The 17823-nt window shown below is 49.9% G+C and overlaps 1 protein-coding gene across 4 annotated transcripts in view; it reads right to left on the minus strand.

Annotated features, from left to right (window-relative positions):
• The window catches only part of SLC39A11 (solute carrier family 39 member 11), a 387039-nt gene that overhangs the window by 219516 nt on the left and 149700 nt on the right, over nucleotides 1–17823 (minus strand). For 3 of the 4 annotated variants that reach the window (XM_012756159.3, XM_012756156.2, XM_075994708.1), the window contains exon 5: nucleotides 4695–4839. In XM_012756159.3, coding sequence (XP_012611613.1) covers nucleotides 4695–4839 — 145 coding nt within the window. The remainder of the gene's footprint in view (nucleotides 1–4694; nucleotides 4840–17823) is intronic. The other variant, XM_012756157.2, reaches the window with a different exon arrangement.

Here is a 17823-nt window from a genome sequence, read left to right on the forward strand (position 1 = left end):
ATTCTTTCATTTTTAGAGATCTTACCAATAGAAAGTCAAAGTTAATAACATCTCAGAGGTTTCCCTAAATGCACTATTTCGGAGACCTAGTTATAGAGAAACTCAGAGTTTCTCCTAGGAGCTACCTCTGACTCGATCAAATCTGAGTTTACCAAATTTGACTGGAAATATCAGTGACAAAAGGAACATCACCTTCTGGAAGACATGGAACGTCAGAAGACATGGAGGAAGAAAAAAGTGATTGTCATAAGAACCTTGAAGCTGTTTAAACAACACCCTCTTTCCTTCCAGAAGCTTGGGCTATTCCAGGGAATTTCACTGCCAAGGACGTTTAGGAGTTGGGAGTTGAATGTACGTGGCAGATCTTGCAGAGAGAACCAGCTGCTCCCGAGAAGAGATTTCATCCCACTCAGCCTGGCTGCCCTCCGGAAGCCCCACACGTATGCCCAAAAATAAAACCCTCCAAAGGCCAACCAGTGAGAAAATCCACTGGGTTTCTTGTTCAACTAGAACGAGGGAACAAAATTGTTCCCAGTTAAAACACAAACACCTGAGTAGTAGTAAGACGTGATCAAGTCAATTGTCAATACCTCCGTTCACCAGATCTTTTCCTAGAGGCACTTAACAAAGGGTGCTTAACAGGGAAAATGGGGGAAAGGGATGATTCCAAGTACAAGATCAAAAGAGGATGATGTGATACCTGGAGAAGAAGGTGCCTTGAGGTGGGAGAAGGGGATCAAGGAACCCTGGAACTCCACCGTGGTTCTCAATGGGACAATGGTGCTGATCAGGGTCAGCCCTTGGGAACCCTAAGTTAGAAAGGAAACTGGGCCAGGTGCTGTGGCTTGTGCCTGTAATCCCAGCACTTTGGGAGGACAAGGTGGGAGGACTGCTTAAGGCCAGGGGTTTGAGACTAGCCTGGGCAACATAGTGAGATCCCCTCCATCTCTTACAAAAAAAGAAAATTAGCCAGGCCATGTGTGGTACATGCCTGTAGTCCCAACTACTTGTGAGCCGAGGCAAGGATAGTTTGAGTTCAGGGGTGGAAAGCTGCAGTGAGCTATGATTGCACCACTGCACTCCAGCCTGAGCAATAGAGTGAGACTCTGTCTCAAGAAAGAAGAGAGAAAGAGAGAGGAAGGGAGGGAGGGAGACAAGCAGGGAGGAAGGAAGGAAGATAATCTCCCTCAAGACCATTTCCATAGGAAAGTGGTACCCAACCCATCAGTGGCAGTACCTATAAGGAATTCCAGATTTTAGAGTAGAAAACAAAGAAACACACATTGCTGATGGGCCAGAGATTGTGCTTCTATAATCTGTAACACACGACACCAGGGCTGCCTCAGTTTCATTTTGCAAAACATGGCTTAAAAAATTGCATCAGATCTGCAAGGCTATCTAGGTAGGATTATTACTGCCAAGTAATTCTCCTTTAACAAAAGAATATGGCATTAAGGGAAAATCTGTTTTTAACTGCAGTGTCATACAGCTTATGTTTTCCTGACTTTAAGTACCCACGCACTTTTCCCCTGGCAAGCTTTAGAAAGATTTACAGAAAATGCACAGGTGCCACCTCACAACTAAATAAGGTAAATCCACCCTTTTCTCTACCAGAAAATAATGCCTACTCCTGTGCCTTCCACAGATACATGAAATGGACAATTCTCCACTCACCACGGTAATAGAGCAATGAAAGACACCAATAATAATAAACTCCATTTATGAAGAGAGTTTCGACTTCCTCCCCCAGAACAAACCACACACTTAAATGGGGCAGTTAACAATCATTAAGGTAAAAAAACAGTTGGATTTGCTGCTCATGACCCTCTATCCTTAGCCGAAAGAGGCTGCTAGTGAGGGAAAAAAAAACAGTCCAACTTGACAGCTGGATGGGGGAAACCGAGGCAGATAAATCCAAGTCCAGAATGACACTGGGTCATAGAGCCACCTAGGGTGCGGTGAAAGTTCTGGTCCCTTGCCTTCCAAGAACGCACACGTGCACAAATTTTGCATAAAATTTCAAGAAGGTCCTGAGCCCTTTGGCACCATGGATGGGCCCCAGATGTAAAGAACCCCTGGCCGGATGTCCAGAATTGACTCAACAACATAATTGCCCACAGAGATGTCCATATTAAAATGCTCCCTGCCGCGTTCTTTATAATAGCAAAACACCAGGATTAATCTACAGGGCACAAGAGGGGACCAATTAGGGAATGTCATGGCCAAAAAACAAGGACAGGATCTACGAGTACCCAGGAAACAAATACCAAGGTGTCTTAAGTGCAGAAACGCAAGGTTCAGAACAATGGGTCAGGTGTGACTGTGTAATAAGCATAGTATTTCTGCAGGGATTTCTAAAGGGATACACAAGGAACTAGAGACAACGTTCGTGTCTGAGATGGAGGACCAGACCAGAAGGGACTTGAAGCTGGAAGAAAAGTCACTTTTTATTTTTAACCCATATCCTGATATTTTTTTAATGAAAAGAAAGCTAGTTGGGGATGGATGGATGAGCAGAGGCAAAGACAGGAAGAAAAACAGGCAGTTTTAGAAGAATTTCTGGCCAAGCTAAGTCTCCAAATATGCCCAGCGTTGAGAATAGTTGGTATCGTAAAACATTTGGCACCAGGACGGACATAAATAGGAAAGTATCTCATAAACGTCCTTCCCAGCCCGGGCTGCTGCCACCGCTGAGAACAGCTGAACGTCTCCCCCGTAGTGCGGCTCTCCTGGGCTCTCCTCGTGCTGAACCAATTATGGGACACGACAGCAGCAGCGCCAATATTTTTTAAAGGCTGATGTTAGTCACTAAATACCCATTAAACCGATCTCCTTGCTCCATTTACAGCAGGCTTGAGGGCAAATCCAGATGGTACAGATAGTGCATATTCAGGCTCCATCTGCACGCCCGGCCACCAAATAGCCATTATCAGATTATCCCTTTCACAGCCCTCAGCTGCCTGACACCCACAGGTGTGCGCAGGTGAGAGGAACAGCCACCTTGCAGGAGACGGCTGGGAGGCCACCTTTGTGCTGCCCGCCCAGGGCTGCATTTGCCTTTGGATCTGAACAGCCAGCGGTGGTGACAAGGGTTGCTTGGCAACCCGGTAACAGGCCATGCCTGGTGTTTTTAGCAGGGGGACGGGAGATGCATTTAGCCAGGAAGATCAGGCTGTCCCCACTCCCCCAGCCCTGTCCCTGCTGTGGCTCCATCGGGAAAAGGTCCACTGGAGAACTTGCCACTTTTGGATTAACAGGCACCAACGCTCTCTCCACCCTACAGCCTCGAAGATAAAAAAAAAAAAAAATGGATAAAGTCTGGCCAATTTTTTTTAAATCTAGTGAAGGCTCAGAATCAGCTTCAGAAAGTCCTCTGCACCATCACGCTCGTGACAATCGGCAGAAAGGCCCGAATTTCTGTGTCCCCACGAAAAATGACAAGTTTCACTTAAATACAGCACCGCACCCTTGCCACTAGCACAGTCCCTGACTATACTCCAATAAAAGGGGAACAGACGTCAACACCCAAGTCGCTGGGATCTCGGTACAAATGACGTGTGTGATGGGACGCACAGGGCAGGTTCGTCTTCCTAACCCTCTAGGACTTAAGCTCCTGTTAAAGGACAATTTTATTTCCCGGTTCTGTCCCACGTGACGCTGTGGGAGGCAGCAAGGACTAACCCACGTGGAGAGACATTCGGGTTCCCCACGAATAATTCACAGGACATAATCTGAGCGCAGACACCAAAGGGCCGGAGCTGTAACGTTTTTTTACATTTGCTCTCCCCGGGGGCTAGAAAGCATCTTGGCCTAGAGATGGCAGAAAGATTAAATTAAAATGTCAGCATGGAAATCTGAAAGGACCTCCCCCCCTTAGGCCCCTCCTGGGAAGGCAGCGACCAGTCACCAAGCTCTTTTTCTTCCATTCGCTCAAGAGAGTGCGAAGAGGCCCCGGTTCTCAGCAGCACTGGTTCCTCGATCCACAGTACCCAGGGGCTTGCAGGATTAAACGAGGGAACTTCTCACATAAATTCGAAGGAAAACAAAGGCATGCAACTCTCCCCGTGCTAGCTGGCCCTTAAGTTAGCCAAGTGCCCTCAGTGAGCAATGTCAGGGCAAGGAGAGTCCGACCCCGAGGCTGGAAAACAAGGCCCTTCCCACGGAGGAATTGCTACCCGATCCCTCTCAAGGGACGCATTCCCTCTAACTCAAGAGAAAAGGCATAACTTTGCTCTCAGAGTCTGGGTTTTCCGGCTCTAAAATCAGTGCATCAGCGAGAGAAACATCTGCCCTTCTCCCAGGTGAATCAAAAAGGTGAAAGTCACATAAATGGAAAGGAGCATTCGGGGTTCACTAGGAAAGGGGACACTGAGGGACGAATGCTGACGCTCTCGAACTCCAACCAGCCCCAGCCCTACCAGAGTGACCTTTATATGTTCAAGCTGAAACGTGATCAAAAAGGTACCAGTACCTCTTATAGACTAAGCAGGCGGTTTGGAGAACAGAGAGAAAAGAAGGTGCCGGGTCAGATGCCAGTTGAGTTCTATGCAATGGGGGGACGGGGGGGCGGAATGTGTGTGAGCAATCTGGAGGGGCGGGACAGAGGGCCTGACATGTCCCTCATTACTCATCCTAGCACTGGTACCAAGTCCAAGCCGCCTAGCCCCGCTCCGTGTCTGCAGCAAAGAGCTTGCCTGAAAGAAGCCCAGCTCTACCTATCCGGATGGAAAGTTCACTCTCGGGCAAGAGCAGCGTGGGACCCTCGGGATCAGACTTCTTCTTCATCAACGCAGAGTCAAAGTTCAGTGCCAGGGCCGTCTGGGGGTCTTCTGCCGCACCCTGAAACAAGAAGCAGCAGCATCACTACTGTGTTCGCTCCCCAGACCCGGCCGGCTCACAGGGGCCGAAGCAACTCACCCATCTCTACCAAGGGCACCAGGCCTGAGCCGGTCCCTGGGCTGACCCAGCTGGGTCATTGGGAAGATGATAAGCTTTCTGGGTGTAGGACCTTAGGGGTTACAAAAGACAAGATCTGAGGAGTCAGTGTGCTGATCCTGGAATTGGGAAAAATACATACCAAAAAAAAAAAAAAAAAAAGATCAAGGCCCACACAGCAAAACCCCACTACATTCATCACCACCAGGCAAACCGCACAACATGCTTAGTTCCTGATCTGTCAAAAGCAGCCCATATGGCAGGTTCGCTTGGAGAGCAGCCTCAGTACGGGAATCACGGTCAGCATGTTTAGGAATTCACCACCTCCGGATTTCCCATGAGATCAAAACAGGAGAAGGTCCAAACAAAAGCATCTCGAAGGAAGGAAACAGTGAGAGTTGTGGAGAATGCGTGCATATTTGGAGTTAAGTCCAGATGGCCTTAAACCAGACATGCCACCCTTCTGCTTTGTCTTTCTTTAGTCAATTGGACTATTTTTGCATTAACCAGGCAAAGTTGTGTGCACTCGATCCACGTGTGTATTTAAAAAAAAATTTATCGACTGCCACTTTGTGGGTATTTAGTGAATAAGACAAAGTCCCAGCTCTATCAGAGCGTGTGTTCCACTAAGGAACAAATAAATGAATCCATAATGGGGTGGTAAGCTGCTCTTCCAAAGGCATCATCCAGAAGCCCCAAGCCTGTGACCACTTAAAAATGCACAGAACCTTGCCAGGAAAGAGGCAGACAAGTGTCTCTGCCAACTATACAAGCACCTTCACTTTCAGGCCAAAACTTCAAAGCGAGGGGAAGCCAGGCAAAAATCAACCTTAATGGGCAAGAACAGCAATCTGTTCAGCCTGATCTACCAGAACACCGTAAACTAGGTGGCTTCTAAACCACAGAAACTCATCACAGTTCTGGAGTCTGGGCAGTCCAAGATCAAGGCTGGCAGAGTCTGTGTCCGGTGAGGACCTAATTCATAGACAGTACCTTCCAGTTGTGTCTGTGCATGGTAGAAGGGGCAAGGAGTCTCAAAGGGGTCTCACTCAAGGCGTCCTTTTTTCTGTTTTTTAAGAGATAGGATCTTGCTCTGTCACCCAGGCTGAAGAGCAGTGGTGCAATCATAGCTCACTGCAACCCCAAACTCCTAGGCTCAAGTGATCCTCCTGCCTCAGCCTCCCAAGTAGCTGGGACTACAGGCACCTGCCACCACGCCTGGCTAATTTCTCTATTTTTTGTAGGGATGGGGTCTCACTCTTGGTCAGGCTGGTCTTGAACTCCTGCCTGAAGTGACCTTCCATCCTCAGCCTCTGGAGTTGCTGGGAATACAGGCATGAGCCTCCATACCAAGCAGGCATCTTTTACTGGAGTATTAATCTCACCATGAAGACATTACCCTCCCAACCTAATCAGCTCCCAAATGTCCTACTTCCTAATACCATCACCTTGGAGGTTAGGATTTCAACACATGCATTTTGGTGATGGGGACACAAAAATTCAGAACATAGGATCAGGCAAATATAGTCCCAAACAAATAGAAATTTCCATTAAAATATGTAACTCTAATATGGGAGAGAAGAAGGCTTATAATCCTATCACAGAAATGCATCCATTTATAATAAAATTCTGAAACTATTTTCTTGAGTAACTCTTTTGTGAAGGATCACACAAAAGGTATGCCAGGCTGTGTCTCTCACACACACATGCACATATGCACTCCTTGTTTTTTCATTGTCATGATGATCAGAGATAAGAGAACCTAATGATTCAGATATTTCATTATTTCTTTTCAACTGTTAAAAATGAATACATAAGCCCTTCCTTTCATGTGTTATTTATCTAATGCATCAATATTATCCTTCTCATTTGCAGTCCTCTTTAATGCTCTTTAATAAGGGTGGCAACACCTCATTTAACTTTGTTTTTTTTAAAAAAAAGCCTCCTAGCCCTGTTTGAGCTGCTCTTGAAGTTTTGGGGTCCCTCTGTAGAATCCCAAGCATCTACCTCTTCTGCCCCACAAAGAGAGGCAGCCGTCAACGCCATGTCACCGTCCAGGTAGGCGTTGCAGCCGGACGGGCCCCTGGGGACAGAGAGGCTCAGGAAGGCCAGTCTCTGCCTCTGCAGAAACCCGCCCTCACCACCCCCAGCTGACAGCTGCCATCTGTGTGATGTGCGGGGGGCCACACAGTCGCAGCTCTGTGTTTGTTTATGCGCTTTAATTATTTCTAATTCCACCTATCCTGCCGACACGAGGCATCGCTGCAGCGATAAAAGGTGTGTTTCACCATGAGAGCGCGTCAGCTGATTTCCCTTCCTTTGTCTTCCTTCTTTTCATAATGTGATTGATGCATAACTTGGGGAAGGAATGGAATGAGGACCGCTGCTTCATCACAGCACAAATGCCGCAGCACTAACACGCTGTAAGCCGCGACTGCTTCTTTGATGGGGGCCGTTTGCTAAGGCGTGGCGTGCAGGGAGAGACGCGTTTTCATCTGGAACGGCGGTTTCCACCCAGGCAGTTCTGGCCTCCCTCCCACTCCCAAGGACACATTTGGCAATGGGCATTTTGGAATGTCACAACTGGGGGCCGGGGCTGCTGCTGGCGTCTCTAGAGCAGAGAGACCGAGGAAGCTGCTAAACATCCTACGATGCACGGCCCCCACGACAAACGATGACAAATGCCAAATGTCAACCGTGCTGATGGGGAGAAGCCCTGCTTTGGAAAGATTTAGAGTGGGCAGGACCCCAACGCTCTCTGTATTACAGGCAACGCTGGCAACTCACAGACCCCCTTTTTTACTGTAAAGAGAAGAATTTTGCTACTTTCTCCAGGAAGACTGCCTGTCTGCCTTCATGGATTCAGGACATTTTTATTAAGCATCGACCACATACCAGAGCTGTTCCAGGTACCCACAATACAAAAGAGCCAGGTCCCCTGGCCTCGTGAATCTTGCATTCGCCTTCAAGACAGTCAATAATAAACCCATCACTAATAAACTAAAAAATAAGAGTGATAATGTTAAGAAGAAAAGTAAGTTGTATCCATAGCTCACGGCCACCCTAGCATAGCAGGAACACGCGCTGGGTTCCAGCTGTTCTAGCTTTGCGCCAGGGAACATCCCAGGTGTTTTAGGTGAGCTGGCCCATTCTTAAAGGTAAAGCGGGAGTGTTCCTAGAGATACGACGATGGGAGAGGCCTCTGAGAAGGTGGCATTTGAGCAAAGACCTGAAAATCGGAAGAACAAACATTGACTCCCCCCTCCCCTCCATATCCTTTTCCCACTTAAGCTACTAATATATTCTTTGGGTTGCATTGCTTTATTTCTGCATTTTGAGGGACAAAGGGATACAAAGAAAACCTCACCCTAACTTCACTTAGAAGCTGCCCTTTTAAAAGCTAGAGAGAGACCGGGCAAATCCACCAGCACCCCCATCCTGCCTGGGCCCGAGCACGCGCTCGACTTCATATTCAGCCTCCAGAAGGGCCAGGGTCAGCTGTGCAGCACGGGGGCTGCAGAAGGCGTCTCTGGAGTGACACCAAGGACAGCTCCTTCCAGATCTTGGTGCCCGGCAGCACTTCCCTGTGTCTCTGATCCCCAGCACCGGCCTCTCGGGGCATCTGTCAAATCCTTCTGGAATTCTCGACATCCCCTGCCCTCCACACTCAATTGTTGATGAGGAAAACAGAAACACTGCGCCTCGGAATTTCAAGGAACAGCCCCTAAGGGAGACGTTCACACTGCTTTGGTGGCTTTATCACAGTATCCCTGGTGGTGGGGTACAAAGTCAGGAACCACCTGCCAGGCTGGCAGCCCTCCCTCCATGGAGCCCGGCTGCCACTGGCACAGGGACCGCAGGTGGACGCACTATAGAGTTCTCTCCCGGGATGCCTTCAACAATGGTAGCCTTGGCCTGTGCAGGGGGACCAAGACCCCTGGGAGAAATTCCTCCTCTATGTTGCCCTCTTCCCTACTTGACATTATTCCTTACATTTCTGGGGCTTTTCTTTCTTTTAAATCTCTGCAGTATTTTTCTGTCCACACTGCCTCCCTCAATCCTTGCACCCCCACGAGGTGGGTACGGTGACAGCGTGATCCGTTCCAGGACAGATGTGACTAACACGAGCTGTTCCTGACTTTCCACCACAGCCCTGGCAGTCTGCTCTGCTGCCCCTTGGAGGGCCCGTGAGTCACTCCCTGCCCTTCCTCCCACACCGCCCCTGCAGGTGGGCCCCTGAGGCTCTGGACCATTCAGGTGACCTGTGTCACCTTGTAGCTCCCAAATGTCAAGGTGCCAAACACACGGGCTCCTCCCCGAGCTGTGAGAACACCCCCTTTCCTTCCCCGGGGCTCCCTCCCCCCTAAGCCCCTTTCCCCACCCACTCCTCCAAATCCAGCTCAGCAAAGAAAGTGGAGCGTGGGCCACCGGAGACAGGAGGTGCCACCCTCCAGGGCCACGGAACTTGAGATCACTGTCCTCTTGCCATGGAACTATCATCATCATTCTTCTTTTTCATGGTTTGGGGCCAGTCTCTGGCTCAGAACAAACAGGGCGACTGCCGCCCACTCTGGAAAGGCCGTGCAACGAGGCAGGAGCTGGAGAAGAATAGCACTTTCCAGAAGGGAGAGAGAAGTGGCGAGAAAGGAAGAGAAGGACGATGAGATGAGATGAAGGCGGGGATGGGGGCAGGGGGCGGGAGAGCAGCCCGGCAACGTGACCTGCGTCAGACCAAAAGGCTTCAGGAAACTATGTGTCTCTCCTTGGAGACACAGAATCCAGGCGTTGTTCAGCATGGTTTGCTGTCCCAGGCAGGAGGAAGACAACTGCTGGTGGCCGATGTCTCCAGAGCCCCAAAAGAAACAAGTCACAGGAGGAATAGGCTGGAGCTGCAGTTCCCAACCTCCCGCATGGCTCCGCACCCCACCCCCGTGGAAAGATTGCCTTCCATGAAACAGGAACGGGAGTGGGGGGGGGGTGCACACAGCAGGAGGTGAGCAGTGGGTGAGTGAGTGAAGCTTCATCTGCATTTATAGCAGCTCCCCATCATCACAGCATCACTGCCCAAGCTCTGCCTCTCCCCATCCGTGGAAAAATTGTCTTCCATAAAACAGGTCCCTGATGCCAAAAATGGTGGGGACCGCTGGGCTAGAGCACCACCCGAGAGGCACATTTGTCTCCAGATGGAGTCTACAGCTGCAAACTAAGCCCTCCTCCCCATGCAAAGCACAAGTGGGAAAATGTCACTAGGTGCCAAAGCATTGCAGGCCCTGGAGCCCCCCAAAGCTCACTGTGAGGAGCTTGGTGCATTTTGCTTCAAGTCCCAATAGCAACCTTCGATGTGTTTTCTGTGAGTCACCTGCTCTCTGGTTCGTCCCCACTGACAGCCGTGTGGGGGAAGGCACGGCAGACCAACCTTAGATGCAGGCCAGCGTGCAGGGGGCAAGCCTGCCCCTCGCCACGCCCATGCACACCCTCTGCCGCACGAATGCAGGAGGGGGGAGCTCTGGCTACCTTCTCCGGGGTTTTGTTCACCTAGGGCTGTGATGACTGAGCTTCCCCGGCCCCGTGGAGTGCAGCCTCTTTAATTGAGGTTCATCAACAGCTCAGAACTCCCTGGGGACAGGCCAAGAGAAAGGTCAGGGGATTAATTGGTGGCCCCTGCCAGCCACAGCGAAGGTGAGGCCAAGCGTTACACCCCAGTTGAGAGAGAACAGGGATCCCAGGAGGAGCGCCCCCTCCCGTCCCCAGGACGTGGGACACGTGGATGTCCAGGGGGAGGACGTGACGGTGCCTCCCTCGCCTGCCTGGAGCCCTGCGAGGGCTGCGCCTCCTCCCCCGCCCGGCCTCTGCCTCTTGCCATCCCCACTTAACCCAGACACACAAGGCGATGTTCAATAATTGATGCTGTTTTTATTACCGCGAAGTTGCCATAATCATGACACTCGTAACACAATCTTAAATTATTCCACATAATGGAAAAAAAATTAAATGTCGCCCCGATCAACAGCCAGAATATGGATGACGCTTACATAACAGGTGACCTTCTCTCTCGGGAAGCCCGGCAGCGGCTGCTGCCCGGGGCCAGACTGGCTCCGGGTGACGGGCGGCCAGCCACGGAGCAAACGGGGACACCGAGTGGCACAGACACTGAGGCAGAGGGTGCAGTCCTGCCTCGGGCCCTGCCATCTTCCTCGCCTCAGTTTACCTATACGTTCAGGGATCATGCATGGGTCACAGTCAGGGTCCCTAAAGACAAGGAGGATGACTCAAAGTACTTGGTCCCTGCTGGTTTCTGAAGTATGGTCCGTCTTGCCTTGTCCAAGGCACTGGGACTGCGTCTCTAACTCAGCTTCCGTCCCTTCCCCCTCCCGCAACAAGGCTGCATCCCACCAGTGGTCGGAAAGGCAGGTTTTAAAGCTGCAAAAATATTCCATACTTGAGGCTTTTAAAATCCTGGCTGAAGAAGCCTGGGCTCTCTCCTCCAGGAAGCCTTCCTGGATATACCCAGCCCAGTCTGGATCAGATGTTCCCCCCTCGGTTCTCCCCTGACATGCCGAACATGCTTCTCTCATACATTTACCAAACTGCAGAGTGACTCTTCAATCTAAAAACCATGCCGCTCTGAAAGCAAAAGCTGTGTCTTGCAGCTCTACGGTCAGGACCCAGGACTTGGCCAGTGTTTAATAATTCAATTAATTTACCTGAACTATCACAGAAGCACCACAACAAGGGGAAAATGATGCATAACACAGAACACACAGATGCAGGGAACCACAAAGCGGTTAAGGCCCCGAGAAAGAAGGATTAGTGCAGAGAAAGGAAGAAAAGGCATAAAGGACTAAAGACCGTCTAGCTAACGCCGAAACACATGACTTGCTACCCTCCCTTGGCTTTTATCTTCTTCATTGCATAAGATCATGGGTATCAGCCCGAGACCACATGAGGATGGGTAGATACCTAGCCTAAGACTCCGCCCAAACGTCCCATCCCCAGTCCTCTCTCTGGGCAGAGACACTCAGAATGGGGCAGCCTAGCCCGCTCCCCTTTAAGGTGAGATCTTTCCACCCTGAAGCTCACAGTCCCTCCAAGGCCACACAGCTTCCTCCCCATCCCCTTCCTGGCCTTAGCCTGAAGGGTCAGGACAGTGGAAGCTGATCATGGACTTCTAGTTACATTAAGCTCTGTAAGTACACTGGTACTCACATATCTTCTGAGGGATAAAACCCTCTCCTGTTTCTGATGCCAAATTACCGTTCGTAATCAAGCCTATTTAATCCCACAAAACAGATTCTAAAGCACCGCACTGCTCTGCAAAGATAAGGCTCCGTGAGAACCGTAGACGGCCCTCCAGCAGCCGTGCCAGGTACGCGGCTCTGTGCCTGTATTCCAAAGCGGCAGGTCTCCTACCAGCCAGCAGGCTGGCAGAGAGACGGGGCTTGGCAGAGTTTGCCAAACCATTTTGCTTCTTTTTTTTTTTTTTTTTTTAGTTCATCATCACATTAATGATTTTCCTTAAAACACCAGAAGTCTAAAGGAATGCAAGCACCTAAGTATAGGGAAGTTATTTGCTTTCTAATCCTCCATCTAATCCCAGGCCCAGTCCTAGACTTCATTAAAATACACCACGGAATCCACTCTGAGCCTCTTGTGGCTCTTCATCAGGCCGAGAACCTCCCGCTGGTCCTTCTCAGGCAACCTCTTCGGATCGGTGTTATCCCTTTGGAGGGTTTCAGAAATCCACCGAAAGCCAAGATTTCAGTTCCCACGAAAATGCATGTGTATCAAAAGTGCCTATTGCTATGTGACAAAACACCCCACAACTTAGTGGCTTCAAGCAACAAACGGCTGTTATCGTTCTACAGTCAAGCAGGCACTGCTGCCGGTCCGGTCCGGTCCGCTGGGGCTCACTCGTGCATCCGTGGTCATCTGGTGGCTCATCCAGGGCTGGGACTAGGGTCCAAGAAGGCACGTGCAGCCAGCAGCAGGCACGCTGCCGGCCAGGAGCTAGCTGACTGCCGGTTGGGAAACACCGATTCTTCTCTGCGGGGTTTCTCGTCTTCCAGCTGGCTGGACGGAGCTCATTAACATGGTAAATTCAGTGTCCAGTGACAAGTACTTTTCAAGTCTCGTGTCACGCGTGCTCCTAGCCCACTGAGCAACGCAAGTCCACAGCCCTCCCTATTGAAGGGGTGGATAAATCAACAGCACTTCTCGTTGCATCTGCAGTTACAGTGTCGGATGTGGATGCGGACGGGGGAAGAATCTGTGGCCCTTTGCAATCTCTCGCAGCACAATCTATACACGGACAGAAATGCTGTGTGCAATGTGAGACGTTCCCACGAATTCCCTGCGGCTCTCCACAGAGCCGGATTACAAACAACCGCTCTAGCTTAACCCCATCCCTCATTCACCTAAAACAGGGCTTCTCCATTGGGGGACACCAGGACACATTCTCGGAGGTCTCAAGGCTTCATACAAAAATTCTTTAAGTTTTATATTTTCACTGATATGATAATCTAAAGAGAAAATAGTAACAACCACCTGAATCACCAGGGTGACCCCTTTATAGCCAAACCCTAGCGCTGGACTCCAGTGTCTTCATTTGCACTTGTGTCTACGATGGAGCTAGTCCCAAGCGGGGCTGCTTTAATCATTTAGGGCTAACGGGAGACGCAGACCAGCAGGCTCAACACACAGGGGACATGCGTGAGCCAGGCACAGGACAGTGTACTTCATGGAGCCCCACATAGATGGAAGTTTCTAGATAGTTCTAGAACAGCACCAGGAGAGCTCACTTCATCCAGCAGTATCCATGGAATAGAACTGTCAGAACCAACCGGAGCCAGGACCACTGGCACGCTGCAATTGGCAGTTACTTTTAGCAAAATAGCACCTGCCACGTTACGAAAATATCGTTGGTTTCAATTTTATCGATTCTGCTGTTTTGATTTGGACTGACAAGTTTTTGGTTTTATGTCTGCCGAAGAGCCAAAAGCCTAACACCTGATTCAGACCTGACTTTGCACTTGTGCGTGTTTATGTGTATGAATGCTTATATAGCAGTACAATGAAAAAAAAAAAACAGGGAGAACCAACACTTGGGGAAGTGTCAGTTTTACTTCCTTTAAAATGAACACACATATTAGTCAAATAGGAAAAGCACCGGCCTCTAGCTTGAAGCAATGGAATTCTCTTCCCCTCTGCTTCCTTCCCTACCAACTGCCGCTCTAAAGATAGTAACGTCTGCCTTCAAGCTTTGTACCATACTGAGACCGTAACAGTCCATAGCGACCTAATAATCATTCTTCCACGCTCAAAGATGATGCGCATTGTTCTTAACAGGCTGAGACTCCGCGTGTGCCTCTGTGCATGGTCAAAAATCTCCTTTACGCCTCGTTGTGTCCTAAGCCACAGTGTCCCAGAGTTCCGTTTAACGAGATGCTCCCAGGGAAAAGACTCCACGGACAAAAATGTTCGCTAAAGTCTACTCATAAGCAGATAAAGGCGCTGAGAAATTCCACAGCAAAGAACATGGCTTCGTTTAATCCTGCAATTCCCATACATATTCAGCTATATATGAAACCTATTAATATTCAGCAGATGAATTTTTAGGGAACAGTGTTCAAAGCAATCCTATTCTGCACCCAATGCTCGGAATAGTCAGCAAAGCACTTCTCCTTACTACAAGGGAGCATGATCATATTTTATTCAGGGAGAGAAAAAAAAAAGCAGTAGCCCCCTTGGAGCCCTTGGTTTCAAAGTATCTATCACTTTACAGATAAATGTCTGTGTTTATCATCCTTAAAAATGATTCAGTAGAATTTATCACATATAGAGAGAGCTATCATTCCCTGTCGCCACACCATCTAGAGATTATGAAAAACCAAGAAGGCAAAAATCATTCTGTAAGACTCAGCCCTTCCCTTCTCTTTACCACAATTTATGAAAATAGAAATAAACCAGCGTTTCTATTACCAATGCTGGGAAAGAGACCTTCGACAATCTTTACAGCTCTGACGATCATAAAATGGTTTTTCTCGACGCTAGGAAAACAAGGAAGACAGAGCACACACCAAAGAGCCAGCCCTAAGTCGCAAGCCACAAAGTGGATTGACTGCTCCAAAGGCCGCTTGCTATAAACTGCTGGCCAGGCAACCCAGGATCAGAGCAGCGGGGCAGGACAGCCAGGGTGAGAGAAAAAGCAGAGACGATGGACTGGATTGCAAAGAGAAATACGCTTGGTAATGACCCCAACGATATAAAAAAAAAAAAAAAAAACACCAATTCTCTCTGCACAGATTCTCTGGTCTCTCATGTGTTCAGTTTCTAACGTGGCTTCTCTTATATTATCGCATTTGCTCATCAATATCTTCTGTTGATGTAAACAGACAGGCAGCTTCACGTGGGCCGAGCTGTGTCCCTCCCCACTGAAATTCACATGTTGCAGTCCTAACGCCCAGAACCTCAGAGGGTAGCCACTTGTGCACCTGGAGACAGGGTCTTTAAAGGGGCATTTAAATTAAAATGAAATCCATTAGGGTGGTCCTATTCCAATACGACTGGTGTCCCTGGACGAAGAGGAGGCGTGCACAGAGGGAAGATGACGTCGAGGCACAGGGAGAAGACACCCTCTCCGAGCCAGAGAGAGTGGCCTGGAACAGGTCCCTCCCATCACAGCCCTCCGAAGGGACCGATCCTGCTGACACCTTGATTTCAGGTTTCCAGCCTCCAGAACTCCGAAAGAATAAAAATCTCTGCTGTTCAAGCCACCCAGTCTGTGGTATTCTGACAGCCGTAATAAACCGATACAGCTGCCGAAACTAAGTCACAGCAAGATACAGACGCAAGGGTCGTGTGCGCACACGTGCACACAGCAGGCACCCAGCTGGGAGCAGAGAGTGCCTGGTGTCCACCCTGCGGGGCAGTCGGTGCTCCTCTCGGTGTGGCCCGTCCCTCTGGTCCCAGCAGAACCCCAGAGAGCAGAACCACAGACCTGGACCTCTTCTCGGCCCACACGTGGCTGCCCAGAGAGACCTCACTTCACTGGTGCAGAGAGGAGAAAACTAACACAAAATTCTGCGGGGCAAGGGCCCAGCCTGAAAACCAGACCTCTGGGCTACAAGAGAAAAAACAGCAATGTAATGACTGTTGTGGTAGATGGCCTAACAGGACAAATGTGACAGAGAGAGTTTGGTCCTCAGAAGGGACAGAGATGCCCTTTGGAGGCATTAAACCATCAGCCCCTACCAAGAAAATCAGCATCAAGTCACTCAAAGAGGAGCACGTTAACTACAAGAGACCAGGAGAGAAAGATCAGCCTTAAAAAAAAAAAAAAAAAAAAGTCAAGAGGGCTTGCTTCAGTGTTTGTCTCCTAAACCATTTCAGCAAAGCACATGTCACCGGCCTGACGGGTGGGGAGCCGGGAGCAGGACGCGGGTGGAGCACCCACCCAGAGTCCCTCCCACGCTCACAGCCCATGTCACCCTCCACCCCTCAGCCTCCAGCCCCCTCCTCGCAGCAGGCAACCTTCTCAGCAGCCCATCCCCCCAGGGACCTTGGCCACCAGGGCCTGAAACTTCAAACTGCAAACAATTTCTGAAAATAGCTTTTCTGCCTCCCGATAATTGCCACCTCCCAGGCTGAGACGGGGACGGCTTCCTGAGAGGAACGGCTTGCCAGGGTGTTCAGCCTGCTGGGAACAGTGGCATGAGTGCAACAGCCAGGGACTCCAAGGGGGGTGGACAAGGGAGGGAGAGGAGCTTCTGGTGGCAGTGGAAAGCCTGCGCATTTTTATGCTACAGAAACAGCATGCAAGTGGCACATGAGCCACTTCAAAAGAAAGGTGGTGGCTTTGAACGAATTTGATTTTTTTTTAACGGGGCTTTATCCATGGCATCGCTCTGCTCAGAGCGGAATTAATTATTAAACTTCTCTGGGCTTGATGAGGACTTGGCAGCTGAGCAGGTTTGGAAGCAGCCTGCTTCTAAAGGAATGTTTTTCTGCTTCCTGCCACGGGTACGTGGGGACTGACATCTTTCCCTTTTCTCTCTTTTCTGAAAGCCTAAATTCCAAAGCAAATAACCACATTGAGACACGCGGCATGCCTACATAAGGCTTCTACTGCTGCGCGACAAATTATCACCAATGCAGGGGCTTCAAACAACGCTCCTTTCTCCTGTTTCTGTGGACCCAGAGTCCAGGTTCGAGCTGGGTCCTCTGCTCAGAGGCTCACGGGCCGAAATCAAGATTGTGCCTGGGGGGTCACAGTCTCCTCTGAGGCTCAGAGTCCTCTTCCAAGCACACAGGCTGGTGGAAGAACTTAGCTTCACGCAGCTGAAGGACGGAGGTCCCCATTTTCTTGCTGGCTTCTGGCGGGCGACCACTGTCACCTCTCAGAGACCGCCCTTAGCTTCTTGCCACATGGCCCCTTTGACGGGCGATTCCGTTTGCTTCTAGAAGGTGGCAGGAGATGCCTCTCTCCCTTCAGGTCTCTCTGACCCCACTGAGGCCCAGTCCCCCCCCCTTTGAAGGGCTTGCCTGGTGTCAGACCTACCCAGCATAACCACCCTCTTGATGAATTCAAAGTCAACTGATGGATAACCTGATCAGTAACTTAAGGGGAGTGAAATCCCATCACAGGGAGGGGTTCTAGGGCACACCAGGGGGTCCCATTCCTAGAGGCCATCTCAGATCTCCACCTACCACAACACCTGTCATGTAAAACTCCCTCCCCTCAGACTCCTCCATCACCCTGAGACTTCTAGGGCCTCCTAAATGTTCCCTTAGGAAACGTAGTTCCGGAGTCATGTTGTGGACAAGAGGCAGCGCTCTGCCAATTTTTGGTGGCCCAAACGTCCAATCAAAGTTCCAACCTCACAGAATGAA

The sequence above is a fragment of the Microcebus murinus genome, chromosome 18 (assembly GCF_040939455.1).
Source record: "Microcebus murinus isolate Inina chromosome 18, M.murinus_Inina_mat1.0, whole genome shotgun sequence".
NCBI lineage: Eukaryota > Metazoa > Chordata > Mammalia > Primates > Cheirogaleidae > Microcebus > Microcebus murinus.